General features: G+C 36.4%; 1 protein-coding gene across 1 annotated transcript; it reads left to right on the forward strand.

Annotated features, from left to right (window-relative positions):
* Nucleotides 1–15488: 15488 nt before the first annotated feature.
* On the forward strand, nucleotides 15489–16461 carry LOC105064488 (olfactory receptor 2M5-like). The gene is given in 2 exon segments (XM_074355241.1): nucleotides 15489–15608; nucleotides 15610–16461. Coding segments are annotated over 2 exon segments (972 nt in total).
* The last annotated feature ends 7291 nt before the right edge of the window (nucleotides 16462–23752 follow it).

Genomic DNA, 23752 nt, shown 5'->3' on the forward strand with positions numbered 1-23752 from the left:
ATGGAATACTACGCAGCCATAAAAAAAGAATAAAATAATTCCATTTGTTGCAATATGGATGGACCTGGAGATTGTTATATTAAGTGAAGTAAGCCAGAAAGAGAAAGACAAATACCATATGACATCACTTATATGTGAAATAAAAATATCACACAAATGAACTTATTTACTAAACAGAATCAGACTCATCAGACTCACAGACACAGAAAACAAACTTATGGGTACCAAAGTGGAAAGCAGATGAGGGAGGAACAAATTATAAGTTTGGAATTAGCACATACAAAATACTATATATAACAGATAAGCAACAGGGTGTTACGGTATGACACAGAGAACTATACTCACTATCCTGTGATAAACCATAATGGGAAAGAATATGAAAAAGAATATGTATATATATGTAAAGCTGAATCACTTTGCTGTACACCAGAAACTTACACAATACTATAAATCAACTATAATTTAATAAAAATTTTTTAAAAGAATAAAGATATTAAACAATCTAATTTTCACCTTGAAGAACTAGAAAAAAAAGAAAAAGCAAAGGTGAGGAAAGTAACAAAATAATAAAGATGAGACAAAAATAACTAAAATACAGACTAGTAATCCTGTATAAAAGATCAAGGATGGCAAAAATTGTGTCTTTTAAAGATAAAAATTGAAAAATCTCTGGTTGAATCGTGCAAAAAAATATAAGAGGACTCAAATAAAAAAGCAGAGATTAAAGAAGAGATATTGCAACTGAAGTAACAGAAATTCAAATGATCAAAACAGACTACTATGAACAATTATATGCCAACATATTGGAAAATCCAGAAAAGAATGGATAATTTCCTACAAAAATACAACCTACCAAGACTGAATCATGAAGAATTAGAAAATACGGACAAATAATGAATAAAAAGATTGAATCAGTAATCAAAACAAAACAAAATAAAGCAAAAAAAGCCCATGAGCAGATGGCTTTATGGGTGAATTCTACAAAATATTTAAAGAATTAATACCAATTCTTAAATTATTTGAAAAGTGAAAGAAGGGAACACTTCCAAACTTATTTTGTGAGGCCAGCATTATCCTGATAGCAAGGCCGAATGAGGACGGTATAAGAAAAAAAATTATAACCAATATCTCAGATGAAGATAGATACAAAAATCATCAAAAACATACCAACAAACAAAATCCAACAGTACATTAAAAGAATCATATGGCATTATAAAGTGGGATTAATTCCTGGGATACCAGGATAGTTCAACACATAAAAATCAATGTTTATTGATTTGCTACACCACACTAACAGAATGAAGGATAAAATCATGATAATCTCAACAGGTACAGAAAAGTCATTTAACAAAATTCAACTGCTTTTCATGGTAAAAAATATTCTAAGTATAGAAGGAATGCAATGCAACAAAATAAAGACCGTAACAACGCAACAGCTAACCTCATACTCAAAAAAAAGCTTAAAGGCTTTTCTCTAAAATCAGGAAAGACATAAGAATTTCGACTCTCACTAATTCTACTCAACATTGTACAGGAAGTCCCATCCAGAGAAATCAGTCATGAAAAATAAATGAAAGGCTTTCAAATCAAAAAGGAAAAATAAAATTTTATCTTTTGGTAGATTACATAATCTTTTTTATTGAAGTATAGTTTATTTACAATATTGTGTTAGTTTCAGATGTACAGCAAAATGACTCAGTTTTTTTTTTTCAGATTGTATGTATATATATATATATGTATGTATGTATGTATGTGTATGCCTGAAGACTCCAGCAAAAAGAGTAATAACCAATGAATACAGTACAGTTTCTGAATATAAAGTCAATGTACAAAATTTACTTGCATTTCTATATATTAACAATGAGCTTATGTCCATGAATAACTGAAAAATTGTGCTGAACACTGGAATTTGACACAACATTGTAAAATGATTATAAATCAATAAAAAATGTTAAAAAAAAAACAATGAGCTATCTAAAAAGAAATTATCAAAACAATCTCACTTCCACTGGAAATATATAAGCATGTATGTATGTATGTATGTAGGTGTGTATGTATGTATGCCTCATCTTTGGGGTGTGTGTAGTATATATATATCTCATCAATGAATTTGGTAAAGCTGTAGGATACAAAATTTATATACAGAAATTAGTTGCAGTTTTATACACTAATAATGAAGTATCAGAAAAAGAAATTACGAAAACAATCCCATTTACCATTCCAACAAAAATAATAAAATACCTAGGTGTAAGCTATCCTAAGGAGTACTTGTCCTCCAGAAACTGTATGATGCTGAGGAAGGAAATTGAAAATGACATGAACAGCTGGAAAGTTATACCATGTTTTTGGACTGAAGAATCAATATTGTTAAAATGACAATACTACCTAATGCAATGTACAGATGCTATGCAATCCACATCAAAATACTAATGGCATTATTCACAGAACTAGAACAGATAATTCTAAAGTTTGTATGGAAACACAAAAGACTCAAGTAGCCAAAACAAACTCGAGAAAGAACAAACCTGGAGAAATCATATTCCCTCCCTTTAGACTATACTACAAAGCTACAGTAATCAAAAGAGTATGGTACTGGTTTGAAACAGACACATATATCAATGGAAGAGAATACAGAGTGTAAAATAAACTCATGTGTTTATGATCAATTAATCTATAACAAAGGAGGGAAGAATATAAAATGGAGAAAATACAGTCACTTCAATGAGTGGTGCTGGGAAAACTGTATAGCTACATATAACAGAATGAAATTAGAACATTCTCTAACACCATATACAAAAATAAAATCAAAATCAGTTAAAGATCTAAATGTAAGACTGTGTACTCTAAAACTCCTAGAAGAAAACATAGGCAGAACACTCTTTGACATAAGCCACAGTAGTATTTTTTTGGCTCTGGCTCCTAAAGTAAAGGAAATAAAAGTAAAAATAAACAAATGGAACTGAATTAGTCAAAAGCTGTTGCATAGCAAAGGAAATCATTGACAAAATGAAAAAACGACCTACTGAATGGGAGAAAATATTTCCAAATGATATGACTGATAAGGGATTAATATCCAACATATATAAAGAGCTCATACAACTCAACATCAAAAAATGAACAACCTGATTTAAAAATGGGCAAACAAATTGAATATACTCTTTTTTCCCCAAAGAGGACATGCAGATGGCCCATTTCTAATCATCAGGGAAATGCAAATCAAAACCACAAGGAGATATCACCTCACACTTGTCAGAGGGCTATTATCAGAAAGAACATGAGGGGTGGAGGGTGGGAAGGGATGGATGGGATTTCAAAATTGTTGAACAGATAAACAAGATTATACTGTATAGCACAGGGAAATATACACAAGATCTTACAGTAGCTCACAGAGAAAAAAATGTGACAATGAATATACATATGTTCATGTATAACTGAAAAATTGTGCTCTACACTGGAATTTGACACAACATTGTAAAATAATTATAAATCAATAAAAAATGTTTTTAAAAAAAAGAACATGAATAACAAATGTAGGTGAAAATGTGAAGAAAAGGGAACCCTATTACGATGTTGGTGGGAATGTAAATTGGTGCAGCCACTGTGGAAAACAGTATGGTGGTTTCTCAAAAAAATTAAAAATAGAACTACCATATGACCCAGCAATTCCATCCTGGGGTATATATCTGAAGAAATCAAAAACACTAACTCAAAAAGATACATCCACCCCAAAGTTTATAGCAGCATTATTTACAATTGCCAAGATATGGAAATAACCTAAGTGTCCATCAACAGATGAATGGATAAAGAATCTGTGGTCTATATATACAATGGAATTCTACTTAGCTGTATAAAATAACCAAATTTTGCCATTTGCAGCAACATGGATGGACTTGGAGGGCATTATGCTAAGTGAAATAAATCAGACAGAGAAAAACAAATACTGTATGATATCACTTATATGTGGAATCTGAAAATACATCAAACTACTAGTGAATCAAACAAAAAATTAGAGGACTCACAGATATAGAGAACAAACTGGTTATTTTCAGTGGCGGGGGGAGGTACAACACAAGGGTTGGAGAGTGGGAGGTACAAATTACTGGGTGTAAGCTCAGGTCAAGGATGTATTGTACAAGATGGAGAATATAGCCAATATTTTGTAATTATTGTAAATAGAAAGTAACCTTTCCAAGTTTTATAAAAACAATAAATAATAAAAATAAAAATTTAAAAAGAATGGATTTAACTTGAACAGAAACAGACATAGACTTCTTATTCTTTCAACACAGATTATTGGTTAACATTTATTTTCATTATGTAAGTAAAAAAATCAGTTATTATAATTAACAACAAACTATTCAAAAATGAAATTAACAATCCCATTTATAATAGCATCAAAAATACATAGGAATAAACTTAACCAAGGAGATGAAAGGCATATACTGAAAACCGTAAAACATTAATGAAAGAATTTAAGGAAGACACAAACAAATGGAACAACATCCCTGTTTATGGATTGGAAATATTTAATATTATGAAAATATCTATACTATCCAAAATGATCTACAGATTCAGTGCAATCTCTAAGATAATCTTAGTGGATTTTTTTTTTTTTACAAAAATAAAAAGAAATCCTAAAATTTATATGGAACCACAAAAGATCCAAAATAACCATAGCAGTCTTGAGACAGAAGAACAAAGCTGGAAGTATCACATTTCCTGATTTCAAAATATAATGTCCATCAACAGATGACTGGATAAAGATGTTGTAGTATATTTATACAATGGAATACTGTTCAGCCATAAAAACCGACAACATAATGCCATTTGCAGCAACATGGATGTACCTGGAGAATGTCATCCTAAGTGAAGTAAGCCAGAAAGAGAAAGAAAAATACCACATGAGATCGCTCATATGTGGAATCTAAAAAAAAGAAAAGGAAAGGAAAAGACAAATGAACATAAATACAAAACAGAAACAGACTCACAGACATAGAATACAAACTTGTGGTTGCCAGAGGGGAGAGGGGTGGGAAGGGACCAACTGGGAGTTTGAAATTTGTGGATACTGACAGGTATACATAGAATAGATAAACAAGATACTGTACAGCACAGGGAAATGTATACAAGATCTTGTGGTAGCTCATGGTGAAAAAGAATGTGACAATGAATATATGTATGTTCATGTATGACTGAAAAATTGTGCTCTATTTTTGGAAATTGACACAACATTGTAAACTGGAAATCAACACAACATTGTAAACTGACTATAACTCAATAAAATAAAATTTAAAAAATAATGTAAATCTCAGTAAATTAAAACAGTATGATACCTGCATTAAAGTACATAGACAAATGGAACAGAATGAAGAGGCCAAAAATAATGCCACACATATATAGACGACTTGTTTTTGACAAAGTTTCCAAAAATAGACAATGGGGAAAGGTTAGTCTCTTCAACAAATGGTCTAGGGAAAAGTGGATGTCCACATGACGAAAAGTGAAATTAGACCCTTATTTTGCACTATACTCGAAAGTCAACTCAAAATGGATTAAAAACTTAAATGTAAGTCCTGAGTTTTAAAAATCCTTAGAAGAAAACATAAGGAGAATCTTCACAACACTGGTCTTGGCAATGATTTGTTGGATATAACACCAAAAGAATAGGCAACCAAGAAGAAAATAGACAAGTAGGACTGCATCAGAAAAAAACTTCTATTCACAGAAAGGAAACAATCAATGAAGTGAAAGGCAACGTACAAAATAGGAGAAAATATTTTCTAATTTTATATATATATATAATGAAATTAATATCCAAAATATATAAGGCATATTAACAATCAATAGCAAAAAAAAAACCCACCACAAATAACCCAATTTAAAAATGATCAAAGGACTGAATAGACAGTTCTCCAAGAAGATAGACTAACATGTATATGAAAAGATGCTCCACATCACTAATTATCAGGGAAATGCAAATAAAAACCACAATGAGACACCACCACATACTTGTTAAGCTGGCCACTATCCAAAGCAACAAACAACAGAAAATAACAAATCCTGGTGACGATGTGGATAAACTAAAATCCTAGCAGAATGCAGAATGGAGCAACTGCTATACAAAACAGTATGGAAGCTTCTCAAAAAATTAAAAATAGAGCTACTATATGATCAGCAACCCTATTTCTGGGATTATTCAAAAGAATTGACATGAGGGTCTTGAAGAGATATATGCATTCCCATGATTATGGGACCTGGCTTTATTCAGAATAGCCAAGAGTTGGAAACAAGCTAAATGTCCATTGGCAGTTGAAAAGATATAGAAAATATGGTACACAGTATATACGATGGAATATTATTCAGCTTTAAGTAAGAAGAAATTCTTCCATATGCGATAGCATGTGTGAACGCGGAGAACATTGTGTTAAGTGAAATAAACCAGTGACAGGAGGATAAATACTATATGATCCCACTTACATGCATTATAAACTATAAATTACAAAACTGTCAAATGTAGAGAAACAGCAGAGTGGTGGTAATCAGTGGCTAGGGAGAAGGGAATACGGGGTGTTGCTCTTCGACATGCTCAAATTTTTAGTTACACAAGATAAATTAGGCGTCTGTTGTACAACATTGTCCCTATAGTTAACAATATTTGCAATTAAAAATTGTGAGAAGATGTTATGTGTTCTTACCACACAATAAAAAAAGACCTTTTCAAGAGGGTCAAAGTTACAGAATGAGAGGAAACATGTATAAACTACATATCTGACAAAGGTCTTTACTTATAACATATAATAGGCTTTCAAAATTCAATAGTAATAATCTAATTCGAAAATGGGGGAAAGACATGAATGGACATCTCACTGAAGAAGATGCACAGATGGCAAATAAGCCCCTGAAAAGCCATGATTAGCCGTTAAGAGAAGTGCAAACCAAAACCATGAGATGTCACTGCACCCCTGTTAGAATGACTAAAAGGAAACGTAGTGACATCACCTGCTGAAAAGGATGTAGGAATATCAGATGTCTCATATATTTTTCTTGGGAATATAAGCAGGCATTCTGGAAATATGATCCAGTAATTGTACTCCTGGGCACATATCCCAGAGAACGAAAACTTATGCATACGCAAAAAGCTACCCATATCCACAACAACCTTGTCCAAACGGCCAAAACTGGAAACAACCTAAATATCCTGCAACAGGTGAATATTTAAGCAAACTATGACACGTTCACACTATAGACCATTACTTAGCAAAAGAAAATAATAAGTAAGTGACTAGTACACTATACATCTTGAGTAGACCTTAAGGGAATTCTACTGAGCGAAATAAAGCTAGTATCAAGGAGTCTGTCACATGATGCATTATTCTATGTATATATCATTCTTGAAATAACAAAACTATAAAGACGGAGAACCGATTAGTGGCTGTCAGGGGTTAAGGAATGGGGAGAAAATGAGATGGCCGTGAGCATCAAAGGGTAGAATGAGGCACCCCTGTGATGGGATCCTTCTGTATCTTGACTGTGCTGGTCGTTACACAAATTTACAAAGGTGAAAAAAATGCATAGATATAAATACACAGAAATGGGTGGATAAAAAACTGCTGAAGTATAAATACGGTACTTGGACTGCATTAATTCCTGATTGTTACTGGGGAAAAGTGTCTGAAGCACAGTGGAATTGGTCTGTATTATTTCTCATAACTGCATGTAAAACTCTCTCTCAAAATTAAAATTAAAAAAGGGTAGTCGAAGACTGTACACACTACTTGTGGCTTTTTGGAGAGAAGAGAGAGTAAAAATCTGATTCGTTTTTTCCAAAATATAAAATCCATGAGTCCATTCTGATATAAACAATGAGTGGAAAATAAAGAGGAAAGAAGGAAGGAAAGGAAAGGGAAGGGAAGGAAAGGAAGGAGGGAGGGAGGGAGGAGAGGAAGGGAGAAAGGAAAAAGGGAGGGAGGAATGAAGGAAGAAAGAAATTGAGGCAGGCTGGGACCTGGGACGCTGAGTTGCAATGCTTGCCGTGGTACCCAGCATCAAAACACAAAGGAAAAATAAGGGACTTAAAAAAAAAAAAAACCAACTGCCACTTCTGAGGTCTCGGGAGCAAAAGCAGGGTACTGGCCATGATCCCTGCATGCAGTACCACCATGGAGGTTGGCAGACTATCTAAGCCACCCCTCTGGCCCCACCTACCCCTGGAGATGCGTCTACCCTCACCCCGTTTAAGGGACCGGTTTGCTCCCCTCCAAGGGTCAAGCAAGTGAACATATTACTTGTTTTTCCTTCCTCCTGCTGCAACACAAGTATCAATAAAGCCTTGTCTGAATTTCTCTCTGATCTCTTAATAATCTTTATCGATTAGAGGCCAAGAATAGTGGTCAGTAACATAATGAAGAAAAAAACAAGCTCCCATGCAGGAGAATTCCAAATAATTTATGTAGACACTTCATCCCTCAAGAAGGTGGAGATTAACTTCCCTCCTACCTTGAATATACATTGTATTTAGTGACTTGCTCCCAAAGAATATGGTATCAAATAGGGCGGGAAGTAGCTTTACAGTAGGGACACCTGGCAAACACCACACGGCCAAGGGACCAAGATTAACTTCACCAGTGATGAGTCATGTAGACATTACGCACTTTCTCTCTGCAGTGTTCTTCCCCAAAACCTATAACCTTAGCCTAATCGTAAGAAAAACATCTGACAAAGAGAAATAGCGGGGTATACTACCAAATCATTCAGTGCTCCTCCCAACTGTCGAGGCCATTACAAGCAGTCTGAATAATGCTCACAGCTTAGAGGAGCCCAAGGAGATATACAGACTAAATACAATGTGATGTCCTGAAAGGGATTCTGAATGAGGAAAAGGACATTAGGGGGAAAAAATGAGTGAAATCTGAATACAGTATAGAATTTAATATTAATATTAGTTGTACTAAAGAATCAACATTTGATTCCATAGCAATTAAGGTGTTCACAATAGGGACAACTGGGCGAGGGATTTATGAGAACTCTCGGTCGTGTCTTTGTGCTTCTCTGTTAATCTAGAACATTTCAAAAATTGAAAGTGTGCTTTAAGATATAATTGGTCTTTTAAAAGTGTCTAGCTTGATGAACTCGTTAAATTTTCTTTTGAATCCGAGATCTATTTGGATTCATATTTAGGCGGAAAACGTCACAAAAATGTTAGAGCAGGCAGATAGATATGCGCAGAGAAAGGAGGGGCACAGGGCAAATGCAGGAAACCACACATCTTGTGAGCACCAGGGTTCCCCGGGCAGAGAAAGAAAAGCAGGAACCTTTGGGCTGATAAGTGATCACACCTTTTGGGGTGATGAGTGGCCTGGAGACAACAAAGAAAGGTGAGAAAAAGCAGGAATTTCCAGTGTCCGAATGTAACCTTTTGCTCATCATGCCCTCATTTCAATAAAATTAGCCTTGCAGATCAGAAGTACCCATCATGCATCGACACCATGACACTTCTGATCCAGACTAAATTAGGACAAAAATCTCTCCTCCCTTTGGGAAGGTGGAGTTGGGATGATAATCAGGGAATACGACACGACCCCAAACCCTTCCCTCCCCAAGGAATATTCTGCCCATTCATTTTTACACCCTATGTAGCTAACTTGCCAAAGAAACTCAAGGCAGCCACTCACCTGAGCCTGCCCGCTCTCCTCTGAGAGTGTACTATCCATCCTTTAATAAATCCTCACTTTACTTTTTTAACCACTGCGTTTTGTCTCTGAATTCTTTCTGGGACGGGACAAGAACCTGGAACACCGGTTGCATCTACTGGCAACAAAAATGCTGCCAAATAGGGTCTGGCAGCCCAAAGTACTTGGCTGGAGCTCAAATGCAACCGTTCTCAGCAGCAGCAAAGGTGACTGTGTGAGGAAGGAAAAAGGGGTAAAGGTATGGAAAAGGAATAAACCCTGCCCACACACAAGATGTTCCCACATTTCCTTTAATTCTTCAAGGCCCTTACTGAGTGTATCTTTAACAATGTGGCCACTTAAATGTATACTCATTCTAATATCTTTCTTTTATCTCATAACATCTGTTAATCACAGAAGCTTCTTCCCTGGGTAGGAGTTGGGAATGCAATAATTTAGTGCCCAAATCATACTCATGTCCCCTGTGCTGGCTGTACATTTTAAGTTTCCTTCTATATCCCAGCATCACTCACCGTCCATCCCCACAGCTCCTATGTCCAGCAAAACTCATGAATTACTTACTTTTTTGTAAAAGCCATGTTAGTCCATCTGCCTTGACCCCATATATAGTTTCCTATGCTTAAGTTTTCCTCAGTCCTCTTTTCATTCATTCCTACGTGTTAAGTTTCAACTCAGATGTTGTCGGTCCCATGAAACCATTCTTTGATTGTTGACTGAAATAAACGCGCAGCCTAAAAGTTGAGAGTTATGTTTTATTTGGCAGGAGGACTCGAGCCGGGATGATAGCCTCGCAGATGGCTCTGAGGGACTGCTCCGAAGAGGTAGGGGAGGAGCTAGGATATATAGAAGTTTTATAACAAAGGCCAGGTAGTTGGAACAATAAAAGATTACTTGTTATCTAAAGAAAACCAGGCATCTCAAGTTAAAGAATTTAGCACTTTTCTATGTACGGGAGGAAGCGAACATTAGGGCTCATTGGATTCATTCCTTTGACAAGCACCTGGCTATCTAGGGCCAGTGTCCTGCCCTTTCTTATTCTGAGTCCCCTCAGGGTGCACCACTGTGAGTGGCTGCAGAGGCTGGGCTGCAGGCTTGTCTTCACAGGGGGGGTGGTGGCAGCCACTGATGGCTTGATGGCTTCAGCATTCTTCGTTTATTGATGTGGTTTGCAGTATTCCTCGTTCACATGATCATCCCCCAATTTTCCCTCTACATGAATTAGCCCTTCCTTCCATATGTTGCTACAGTGATGTCTACACGATTTTACTGTGGAATTCATCCCCCATATCATAATACCTTGTTCTCCATAATCAGTGTTTTCCCATTTTAGCAGGCTTTAGTGCTTTTATTATTTTTCTCCGTTTTGAATTCCCAGCATGTAGTACAACATTGGTTGATTCTAGTGAAATTCCACTTAATTAGTAGTGTCAAGTTGGTGCCTACTAAGAATAAGATAATCTACCAAAAAAATAGGGAGTCAGAGGACTTTGGCAAAAACCTGGGCTTCCATAGTTTACAATCTCATGGTTTTTTGTTTGTTTGTTTAATTTAATTTTATTTTATTGAGTTACAGTCAGTTTACAATGTTGTGTCAATTTCCAGTGTAGAGCACAATTTTTCAGTTATACATGAACATATGTATATATTCACTGGCAATCTCATTGTTAATTGTAAGAGAGTGGTAAAAAAATCATTTACACTATAATATAAGGCAGCCAAGAAAGAGGGACACCATAATTAATTAAGAAAAAAATATGTCTATATTCATTGTGGAAATAAAGGAAGAATTCACTGAGGAAGCAAGACTTAAATTTGACCTTGAAGAAAAAGGAGAATTTATCTAAGAAGATAAAAAAACAAAGGAGGTAATTCTAGACAGAAGAAATAGGTCTAGAGTGTGGGTCCTAGGAATAGAAAGAAAGGAGAAACCAATAATCTGTCTAATGGGTTGTATGAGATTAATGATTAAAAGTCAAAAAAAATTCTGAGTTGGACCTCAGGGGAAATGATAGTGGTGTTGACCAGGTAAACAAACCAAAAACATTCAGAGTATTTAGCCAGGAGATAGTTTTGAAAACTTCTAATTATACCCTGGGGGGAAGATTCCTCCAGGACACTACACTTGGGCAGCTTAGCTCTTAATGGGAATCTGGTGGGGCTAAGTCACGAAGCAGCAATGCTCGGGCTGACCAGCCACTCGGCACGGAACCTCAGGACATTGGGGAATTAGGGAGATCCAGCCCTGCTTAACTTGCCAGCCTATCAAGACCTATTCAATTATCTGTCTTTTCTACTGAACCTGTTTACTTTTCCATTTTTAACAGTATAATCAGAATCAATGGGCAGAAGGAGCTTTGAATCCTTTACACTTTCTAAGAAATCATAACTGGACACAAATTCAAGGTAAGCGTCTTAACAGAGAAGGAATCTAAGTTTTCCAGATTGTAAAAATCCACTCCTAATGCTAATTCTAGAGTTATTTTTCAACAGTACTTGTGAGGCTCCATCTTGGAGAACAGATAATTTATCCGAGAGTAGGAGTGCTATTTAACCATGTGCCTGGCAAAGTTACGTGCACTTTCTGGCTATCGTTTCTCAGTTGGATGTAATAATGTTAAACCTATTCCCGTATATTCCAACCAGAAGAAATGCTGGAAAGTACTTTGAAGTCAATAAGAGGTCACCAGGCAAAAACAAACAAAGAAACAAACAAACAAACAAACAAACGAATGCCTTTAGATAGAAAAATGATTTTTGTGCAAAATGCATCTAGTTTGGTCCAGGCAGTAAATCCACCGTCCTAAGGCCTGGATTCCAGCCTTGAGCTGATTGTGTATTTAAGTTATTTTCACTGAAAGGAACAAGTTAGATCCAGAGAGAAAAGGTGGAGCTCAGCCAACACAGTTCAGTCCGTCATAAATTTCATGGCTTAAACAGTGACGTACAGGTTAACGCATATAACCACAAACAGTGATAAAATTTAGGTGTAAATTCACTCTACGATGAATAGAATTTGGAGTGAGAGTTTGTAATGATTGAAGCTCACCATGCTGGGGAGCAGCACTTGAGCTAGAATTGAAAGGATGTGCAACACAGCACTTAAATCACAGAGCCCTGCTTATTTCATCTACAGAGCTAGTGAATTTTCAAAGATCTGGCCATTCTGAAATCTTGGTTTCTCACCATCTGATCCCACTGTTGGGCATATATCCAGAAAGAACTCTAATTCAAAAAGACACCTGCACCCCAGTGTTCATGGCAGCACTATTTACAATAGCCAAGACATGAAAACAGCCTAAATGTCCATCAACAGATGACTGGGTAAAGAAGATGTGGTATATGTATACAACGGAATACTATTTAGCCATAAAAATGACAACATAATGCCATTTGCAGCAACATGGATGGCCCTGGAGAATGTCATTCTAAGTGAAGTAAGTCAGAAAGAGAAAGAAAAATACCATATGATATCACTTATATGTGGAATCTTTAAAAAAAAGCCAAATGAACTTATATATAAAACAGAAACAGACTCACAGACATAGAATACAGACTTATGTTTGCCAGGGGGAAGGGGGTGGGAAGGGATAAACTAGGAGTTCGAGATTTGCAGATAATGACTGATATATATAAATAGATAAACAAGTTTATACTGTGTAGCACAGGGAAATATATTCAATATCTTATAGTAGTTCATAGCAAAAAGGAATATGAAAATAAATATATGTATGTTCATGTATGACTGAAGCATTGTGCTGCACACCAGAAACTGACACAACATTGTAAACTGACTATACCTCAATTAAAAAAAAAAGATACATGCTGACCAATTTTTTCATTAAAATTGTGTTTGTTTGTTTTTTTAATTTTAAACTATCTCCACATCTAAAATCAGGCTAACTTGTCAAGTCAAACACCCAGTGACACGAGGCAGGACCTGATTAGTGAAGAAATCTCTTGGTTTGAAGATGATCAACAAAAGAATGCTCAAATAAAGGTTGTATATATAAACATAGGTGCTTATTCTCTGGCAGTGCCAACCCGCAGAGGTCTGCTGGCTCTTTGCAAGAAATGAAGGCGTTCGGTGGCCAAGCAATGGGAGAACAGACTTAGACCATTTTTGCTACCACAATTCCTGCATTAAAAACTGATCGTTATCTTTGGTGACCAAATCTAAATCAAGTGTCTGGATGGAAGCAATGAGTTGAGATCAAATTGCACGAGATTAAACAAAGAAAACAATGGCTTAGTATTTTAGCTCATTCTTTCTAAGGAAGAGGTACTGTGAGCAAAACACTCTCCTAGATCGTTCTGTAAAAAGCAAAGGAAACTTGGGTCTCACCGTTCATGTTGACACACATACATCGACACACATGTGAAGACAGGACGAGCCTAGCAGTTCAGAAATTATATCTTCAATACTTTCATTAACAAATGAGTGTCACAGGTTGTCAAGAAGATAATAGAAAAGGATATTGGAATATTTTATTCTACTACTAATCTGTTAGGGTGGTTTTTAAATCGTGATTTAGTAATAAACTGTATCAAGTTTTTGTAAGTAATGTCTATACTTTTTTTATTCAATCTGTTCAAACGCTTATAAACATCTGTTCTTTGTAAACATACTAATGTTAATCTTGCTTTACATTAAATTTAAATGAGTATGAGTTTGTAATACATGGTTAGAGTCAATTTGCTCCTTTATGAGAATTTTGGAAAGCATTTTCATGAGTACTACCTGCTTGCAGTTTGCCCCTTCTTGTGCTTGTTGCAGTCAGGCTTTTGAAATGAGGTCTTACGAGTCTCGCAGGAGATGGGTGTGTGTCCTCTCGTGATAAACTGAACAAGAGTTTGTGTAGATGTTTAAAGGGCTATTCAGGCATCAGGGGAAGGATTATATACAGCCAAGAAAGTCTTAGAAGGAAAAAGTCGGCAAGTCAAAGGAAAAGGAGCCCCAACGTTTTTCCCTGTGCCCATCATGCACATAACTCCTTAACTAATGGTTAACGTAATATAAATTTTGCAAGGGCAGGCACTCTAAAAGGTCATGTAGGAAAAAAAAAAAAAAAACTTTCTCTCTTACTGATACTTAATCTGAATTTACTTCAGACCACGTAAACATAATGAGTTTTTTTCCCTGAGTAGAAAGCAGAGCCCATTAGATTAAAAGTCTAGTAACCATAAATGTATATAACACAAACCACAGTCCTAATGATCTGTTTCTCCTTAAATTATAATACCCAGGGCCAGAAACTTTGGGTAAAGAGGAAGGATTTTCAAATTTTAAAAATTCTTCTATAAATTAAATTAGTAATGTTTTCCGTAGCCAAACAAAGTCTGTAATATCTGACCTGGAAATAAAAACAACTTATTTGCCTCAAAAACATTGCTAAGAATATTACTGAAAAGATAAAAATGGAAATAGTGTCATTTTCTTAAATAGTGAAAAATTGGACAATGTGCAATTGGAGATTGTGAATTATGTCAAATTCAGTGTTGAATTTTATAATTGTAAAATCTATAAATTTCAAAAGTTGTTTTAATATATGAAAATACCTCTCAAACAGTAAAGTGAATGAGATGCATTATAATACGTACACTCTAGTTTCTAAAGTATTTAGAGCACAGAAAAGGGATATCAACAAAAATATTAAGAATTGATGCAAATAATCATGGATGAATATTTTTAAGCCGGCCACTGTTGTCATAAATTGTTTGCAAGCAAACTTTAATGAATTACTTCACTACTGTGACGTTTTTTACAAATCTCTTCCCTTTCTGTTGTCATCACAGAGAGCCATGTGGGTAGGGAATGAGACAGATCCCACAAATTTCACCCTCCTGAGCTTCTTCCCTGAATTTAGATACATCACAGCTGTGGTCTCCATTATTCTCCTGATCTACACTCTTCTGATTGTCCTTCACCAGCAACACTCTTCTGATTGTCCTCATTTGGTTGGATTCTCGGCTCCATACCCCTATGTACTCCCTGCTCAGTCAGCTCTCCTTGATGGATCTGATGTTGACCTCTAGCATTATCCCCAAGATGGCAGTCAATTTCTTCTCTGGATGGCGGAGCATCTCATTCCTGGCTTGTGGGACTCAAATATTTTTCTCCCTGACTGTGGCCATTGCAGAATGCATCCTCATAACTTTCATGTGCTTTGATCGGTATGTGGCCATCTGTAACCCCCTGCGGTACCCTGTCGTCATCAGTCCTAGGGTTTGCTTGCAGATGACTGCCGTGTCTTGGGCTGGAGGTGCACTTACTTCCTTTGGCCACACTGCATTCACCTTACATTTTCACATCTGCAGTCCCAGGGAGATTCCTCACTTCTTCTGTGAAGTCATGGCTGTCCTTAGGATTGTCTGCGAGGACATCTTAGCCTATGAGAAGGCAGTAGTGGTGACGAGCATCCTTGTTCTGCTGTTGCCCTTATCTCTCATCGTGTCCTCCTATGTTCTCATCTTCCTTGCTGTACTCAGAATGAACTCCCCAGAAGGCAGGAACAAGGCCCTGGCCACTTGCTCCTCTCATCTCTGTGTGGTGGGTCTCTACTTTGGTCCAGGCATGTTCATCTACATGAGACCTGGCTCTGCCAAGACTCCAAAGTTGAATCAGGGTCTCTTTCTGTTTGGAACTGTCCTTACCCCTCTCCTGAACCCTCTCGCCTACAGTATCAGAAACAAAGAAGTTCTAAGTGCACTGAAAAAGTTGATGGGGGGTGTCAGCCCTCCAGGTAGACGGCAGAATTTTCACCATCAGTTGTAGATAATTCAAAAATGCACCAGCAAAGGAAAAATTTTCAGTTAAAAAAATAACCCCAGCAAGATCCTAGAAAAGTCAACCAATCTTAACTGAGTTGCTTTTTTTCCTTTTCGACTGCAGGGAAAAAAATATTTAAACTCCTTTCCTGTCTCCATCTTGAAATTTCTGTCTAATTGTCCCATATGATATGCTGATGAAGGACAAGGGACTATGTCCATCAGTCCTCGACACCATACCTACTTGACATTCATGTGCACCATAGTATTTGCCAAGTTTCATGTTGGTTCCATGAGAAAAAGTTCAATGTCTGCACCCATAGAATGCAGAACACCCCCAGGCACACAGCTGGTGCCTCAGAAGTATCCACTGGTTAAATTCATGAGCATGTTGATAGATTGTTGAGAATCAAGTAAATCTGCCACTGTTTGTTGTTGTTGTTGTTGTTGTTGTTGTTCTACGTAACAGGAATTGTTAATTCTTCTAATCCTATAAAAAGCAAAGTCTTCAATCTATGTCAGTGCTTCCAATGAGTCATTCTCTGATCACCTGCTTTAGAATCACTTTCGATTTTCATTAATAGTGCCCATAAAGTGAAGTTCTGTGTCCATCTCCAGTCAACAGAATTAGAATAGGTGATGTGAGGCTCAGGAATCTGACCAGCAGAACTTCCAGTGATTCTCACATGTACCAAAGGATCGGAGCTGCTGATCTATTTGCTGACCTAGTTCATTTTCTAGACTGGCCTCGCAAAATGATTTGTCAGCCTTAAGGTTTCCTAATTTCTTTATTGTTTAGCTGTGGGATGGGTTAAGGTAGCTAGCAAAAAATTGTCATTTTCAAAAAGAGCAGAGAATAAACTTTTTCTTTATGTTTGGAATAGTCCGTAAGTTTAAAGTCTTGAGCACACGCAAGTGAGTAAATAAGTTTAAAAATACACAAAAGACTATGTATGTGATAAAATATGAATGATTTAGAATACTTATGACATCGAATAAAACTAAACAAGATGTGATATGAGTTCCTAAAATGTTGACCTATGTCAAAAATTGATTATATTCAATACAGACAGAGATAAGTTGAGGAACCTACTACACATTTTTTAATGACTGAGTGAAATGACAGGAAAAGAAACTAGTTTTTCAGTGAATAGGAAATGCTCAAAAGGAACCCTGACATCCTAACATCCTCCCTCTCAAATGTCTCAGAAGCCATTCATTGGGAATTTTACTGCAGAGGTACAAAAGCTGAATTTTGGAGAAGTTAAACTTCTTTCTGTCAAATATCAACTATGGCAAAAATATTAAACATGGTCTGTCCAGAATTTCTAGAGGAATGACTTAGGTTTAGGGAATCTGGTTCAAAGAAGGGCCCTGGGAATGTCCTCTGAAGCTGTGTCAATATACCACTTTACTGAAAAGTGAAAATTATCTCGGCCATCTCAGATAAAGGGAGTAGCTCATTTAATGGATACTGACATGAGGCTGTCACCACCCACTCAGCAGTGCCATGACACTCCAGTACCCCAAGGAGTGCCCACAGATAAGACTGTGTTTAGCAGATAACTCTAAAAAGAAGTGGAGAAATAATAATGAAAAACAGTTATAGCTGAAGAGATTCTGTTTAAAAATTCCTGTTCATAAAGCATATTATTTAAGTTTGACAGTTTTCATAAAGGGTTCTATTTTTATATGGAAGCCATGGAAGTGAACGTTCTAACCATGTGACACTCGTAGCAGATAGTTTTCTGGGTGGGCCTTAGGGAAGGCACTCAACTTGTGTTTTGGACCATGTACTTGTGACCCATATTGCTAAAGGAGCATATTTTCATGAGATGACTTAGTCCTTCAAGGGGAAAAGAATTAAATAAAAATAATTAAGTGCATAGTAATTGAGGGGAATTGCAATTCCATCTAAAAAAAAATCACAGTTCTTTTATTTCTTTCCATTCTCTTTTTCATGATTTGGATGTTGCTTCTCCACTTTAACAATTCTCTGTGTATATCTTTTGTTGTAGAGCAACCCAAATCTGTTCTGTAAACAGATAAAATGTTTTTTAAAAACATGTTAATAAATGCAATATGAAAAGAAAATTTTATAACTGAATGCATTATGTTTTAAGATGGAAACTAGAACACTATGGGGATGGAATGTAGAAAAATTAGGCTTTTCTGAAAGAGAATGCAGGGTAACCACCATTTAAGGAGCCAAGGACAGAGATGCTACATATAGAAGAGGGACACTGAGTTGGGTTGGGCAGGAGACAGGAGGCAACTGAAGACAAATTCCTCTAGTTTTCAAATATTTCTCTGACTCCAGAGACAACTGGATATAAAAATAATTATCTCAACCCAAGAAATTTGTTGAGATATTTTTGAAAATTAGAATGGAATGTTGAAAGCATAATTACCCTTCTACATACAGCCTGCACACCAAAGCCAAAAGTATATAAATTTACATAGAAAAGATCCCCAAAACTAATTCTTCTCACACTCGTCCAAAATATTTAAGAGGAGGGAATACTCCCAAACTCATTCTATGAAGCCACCATCACCGGATAAACGCTTGGGAAAAATGAACGTCAATCTCTAACTCATCACATACACAGATACTAACTCTAAAGGAAACATATACCCAAACATAAAAGGCTAAGCCACACATCTTCTAGAAGAAAACACAAAACATTTACAACTTTGTAGGTAAAGATTACTTAGAAAACAAAAAATCACTCATAAAAGAAAAAAACTCATAAAACAAAAAAATTAAAATTGATTTAAAAATATTATCAAATGAAAATGTCTCTTTGAGACACACAGTTAATTACATGAAGAGACATGACACAAACTGAAAGAAGATATTCACGATATGTAAACAGAGAGATCTAAAGACGTATATCTGTCTTTAGTATTTATACAAATCAATTACAAGAACACAAAAAATTAAAAGTGAGCAAGATATTTTAGCAGGTAGTTTGGACCCTCAGAAGAAGTAAGAATTCTACCTGCAAATTGCTTTACAACTGGAGCTGCGACATCATCTCTTTGCAGGGTCTCCATCCTGTTGGCCTGACATGTACAATTTGGTCTTGCCAGCTTCCACAATGCAGGATCCAATTCCATAAAATCAACCTCTCTGTCTCTCTCTCCATATATACAAAGATATACATGTGTGTGTGTAAACACACATACACATCCTGTTGATTCTGTTTCTCTAGAGAACACTGATCAATACAACAAAATAGAAAATATTAAAATAGTTAAATAAATAAATTTGAAGCACTAACTTACATTGATGAATTCCTAGAAAACTGGAGTCATGAAATAGAGAAAGTCTAAAGAACTGAATTACATAGAAGAAATAGGAAAAAGTAGATACAGAAGGCATTCTACAAAAAAGCACCAGACACAAGGCACAAGAGAATTCTACCAAACATTAAAAAATCAGATTATCCGAATACTATTTGAATTATTCCAGAGTATTTAAATGGAAGTAGAACTTAATGAAATATACAGTATTCACGTTAAAACTTAACAGAGATAGTACAAAGATCCTTTTAGCCAAATTTACACAATCTACCTTACCTGTTACAAATAAAATCACTGAGGTAAAAAAATTGATTAATCTGATCATATGAAAATGAAAAACCTTGTGTGGCCAAAAAGTCTCCAAGCAATGTCAAGTGACAAATGACAAGCTGAAGAAAATGTGTTTGCATTTCTATCACAAAGGACTAATGTTTCTAATATTTAAAATCTTTTTTAAAAAATGAGAATTTAAAACTAATAACCATATAGAAAAATGGCAAAAGATTTGAAAGGACAGTTAAGAGATATGGAAATGCACGTGGCTCTTAAATACTAAAAAATGATCAAAGTGCTTACAGTAGAAATTAAAATAATACTATACTAAAAGCACAATGTCTCACCTACAAAATTGACAAAACTTCTAAAGCTTAACACTATACGTCATTGGTGAGGCTGTGGAAAGCAAGTGCTTTCATATTTTGCTGGTGGGAATGCAAAGTGATACACACCGTATACAAAGGAATTTGTAGTTAGCCAATTACACTCACAGTGCTCTTCAACCCAACAATCTCACTTCTAAAAACCTGTGCTGAAGTTACACTTGCAAAAATTCAAACGCTGTTTATTGAAGCACTGTTTGTTATGACAAGGGAACACCCAAGTAACTTTCCCATTCCCTTTATTCATGCTCTCCTCAAGAATGCAATGTTGGCACCCTGAGGCTAATGCTTCTTCTCAGTTCTTCTTGATCAAACAAAAATATACTATCATGGACCCAGATTTATGGAGTTTTCCACTTGTTATTCGATATGCCATTCTGCAAGTTGTTTTCACTTGACATTGTGTCGTGGACACATCTCTCCCATTACATAGATATGGACCTAGCACATTCCTTTTAACAGATACATAATGTAAAAAATCTGAATGTGTGCCACAGTGTTCAGCTCATTTCCAGGTTTTTGCTTGCACGGATAATGGTAATTACATTTAACATTCTTGAACATGTATTTTATATTGTGGTGCTTTTATTTCTACAGAATAGTTTTAAGGGTAAGTGTGTTCTAACAGATATTTTCAGATTACTTTCTTAAAAGGTTGTAACAATTTGCCCGACCACCAACAGTTTATGAGAAGGTTCATTTTCTTGAACCTCGACTAGCACACGATAGAGATCATGAAATAAGGGTTAAATCTGTGAAGCCTTTATATACACTGTAAAGTGAATTGGCTTAAATGGAGATTTAAGGATCTTAAGGTCATCAATTCAACCATAATACAATAAATTACTCAGATAACTGCCCTTATAAATACATGTATCCCAGACCACAGAATATGGGTTAAAATGGAGATAGGACCTAGAACACCCCACTAAACTTTCTCTTCTTGCCATAATTTCCATTAGCACTTCTCTTCCATCTATTGGTTTCTATAATGGATATTTCCTCACTTTTATATTAAATACAATGTAAACCTAGCATCCATGTAGGTCATTCCAGCCTCTCTCTATCCTTTGCTAAAATGATAAGTCTAGGAATGGGGTGGAGGAGAAGCAGAGCTAAATAAAAATGTTGGATAGATGTGTGGTAGCCTAAGGAAAAGCCAGTGAGATCGTGAGCGGTGGCTATTTTTCTTTGGAAAATAATCATAAAGTTTCAGACCTGATGCTACAAAGTCATTCTAATTAAAATCTGGGGACAAGATGCTTCCAGGACACTCCCCTGTGAGATCCTCAATTACCAAAGAGTCTGGCTTATGTCAGACACATCCTGCCTCTGACCAGCAACCGTAACTTATAGTTACTTCTCACACTGATGATAAGATTTGGGGCAACTTCATGATAAAATGAGCCTCTATCTACCCACACCCGCAACCAATTCTTAGTCTCAGTTCTGACACAGGAAAGAAGAACCATTGCACTTCTCACCCAGGGAGTGGCACCGAAGACACCCAGGTTTCCCGGTGGCAATGACAAAGGGGAATGACAGAATTCATGAGGTAGCCAACTTCAACTTACTCTGGCATTAGATAGCAGAAGAGTTGTGTGAAGTTTTTCTCTATTTATGAAACAAAGCTAATCGTATTAATACTTTAACAATTAATTTGCATTAATGATGATAATCATGGGCTATTAACTATAATTTTAATTATCCAGTGTGTATTAACTCTGATGGGCCAAGCAGGTGAAACTGTCAAATCATACTGAGAATGTAGAGACAAAGGCATGGCTGTATGAGTGGTTAATAATGCCTGTCCTCATGTTCATTATAAGGGGTTTTATTTAATGGTTTATTTGGACTTGATTTAAATTTTCCATCTCTAGGACAATTTGACCTCATAAGTTATACGATAAAGAAGGTTAAGTGTATTCTGGGTATAAAATCCTGTATTAATGGTAGTGGTCAAGGTCATGGCCCCCAGAGCCTGAAAGAATTGGGTTAAAGGTTCATCCCCACCACCTATCTACTCTGGGACCTTGGGCAAAGAGTTGACATCTTTCTACACTTTGACTTTGACATCTGTAAACTGGATGTGTCGAGAGCACCCATCCCCGAGGGTTGGCATTGGCACTGAACGCAGCGCTGTGTGTGACGACCAGCAATGTGGTATTCAGTAAAGGAACACGCACAGCTGTTATTTTCTCTAATCAATGAAACACACGTTGACTCAGTTGGGTCTGTATAACTTTCTTCTAGTGTTCCCCCAAGTTTTATATTTTAGCTGATTTTGCACAGTGATGTGACAACAGTAAAAATAGAATTAATTTAAAAGTCTATCCAATAAAAATAATATTAAAACATAAATCAAACTCAATGATTATCACATCAGCCAACGTATTTTTTTAAAGTTGACTTATGAAAGCAGACTTACATTAGCATCACCACAGCAGTTAGCCTCTCAAAGATCATACCATCTCATCCAACAGTACTTTTCTGACGGAAAACATTTGGAAGGTCATGCTAAATCCAAAGTCATCATAGCTAGGACTAAGATTTTTTTTTTCTGTCCCTGCCTCATCCAGAGTGAGGAGAGGTGACAGAGAGGCATTCCTGTCATCAGTGAGCGGTTCTTATGTCAGGGAGAGGGACAGAATTGTCTTCATGGCTAACACGTCTGCCTTGGGATTATCAGGACTGATCTGAAGGCTGAGCACAGGCAAAGTTGATGTCTAAGGAGGTAAGAACTGCATCCAGATAGCCACTGCCGGGTGTGGAGTGTCCAATCCCGCTCCATTCTACTGGCTCCCTGGCGGAGAGGCCACGAGAAGTTTAGATGTCTCATGAAGGTCCCCGGACACCATAACAATGTATTGATGTATCAGTGTAGCAGAATTGGCAGGTGGGCCAAAAAGTGCCAGGCCATGTTGGTTGTTCATTCCAGGACAGGTGGTACAAAAGAGATGTGTCCCTTTCTGCCTGGCTTTCTGATCTGACCACCCTCAAGAAGAGGGACAAGCACCTAGAAGAAAGCAGATACAAAGGAGAGATTCAATACGTGGATTGTGGTGATTGAAGAGGTAAATGCACTCTCTGAGAATATTATGTATATTATATGGCATTAAAGCATTCTGGTTCCCTGAAGAATTACTACTCATCTGATCTTAAGACTCAACTGAGACCCTTGTTAATAGCCCAGGCCCTATTCCAGGAAGTTTTGGCTGTGGTACAGAAATCAGTTCTCTCACAGAAGTCTTTGATTCTGATGAAGAGGTAACTTTGGGAGATATCACTCGGTAGGTGGAAGGCAGGCTCTAGAAGCAGGTTGCCAGGGTTACT

This window comes from Camelus bactrianus, chromosome 3 (genome assembly GCF_048773025.1).
Source record: "Camelus bactrianus isolate YW-2024 breed Bactrian camel chromosome 3, ASM4877302v1, whole genome shotgun sequence".
NCBI lineage: Eukaryota > Metazoa > Chordata > Mammalia > Artiodactyla > Camelidae > Camelus > Camelus bactrianus.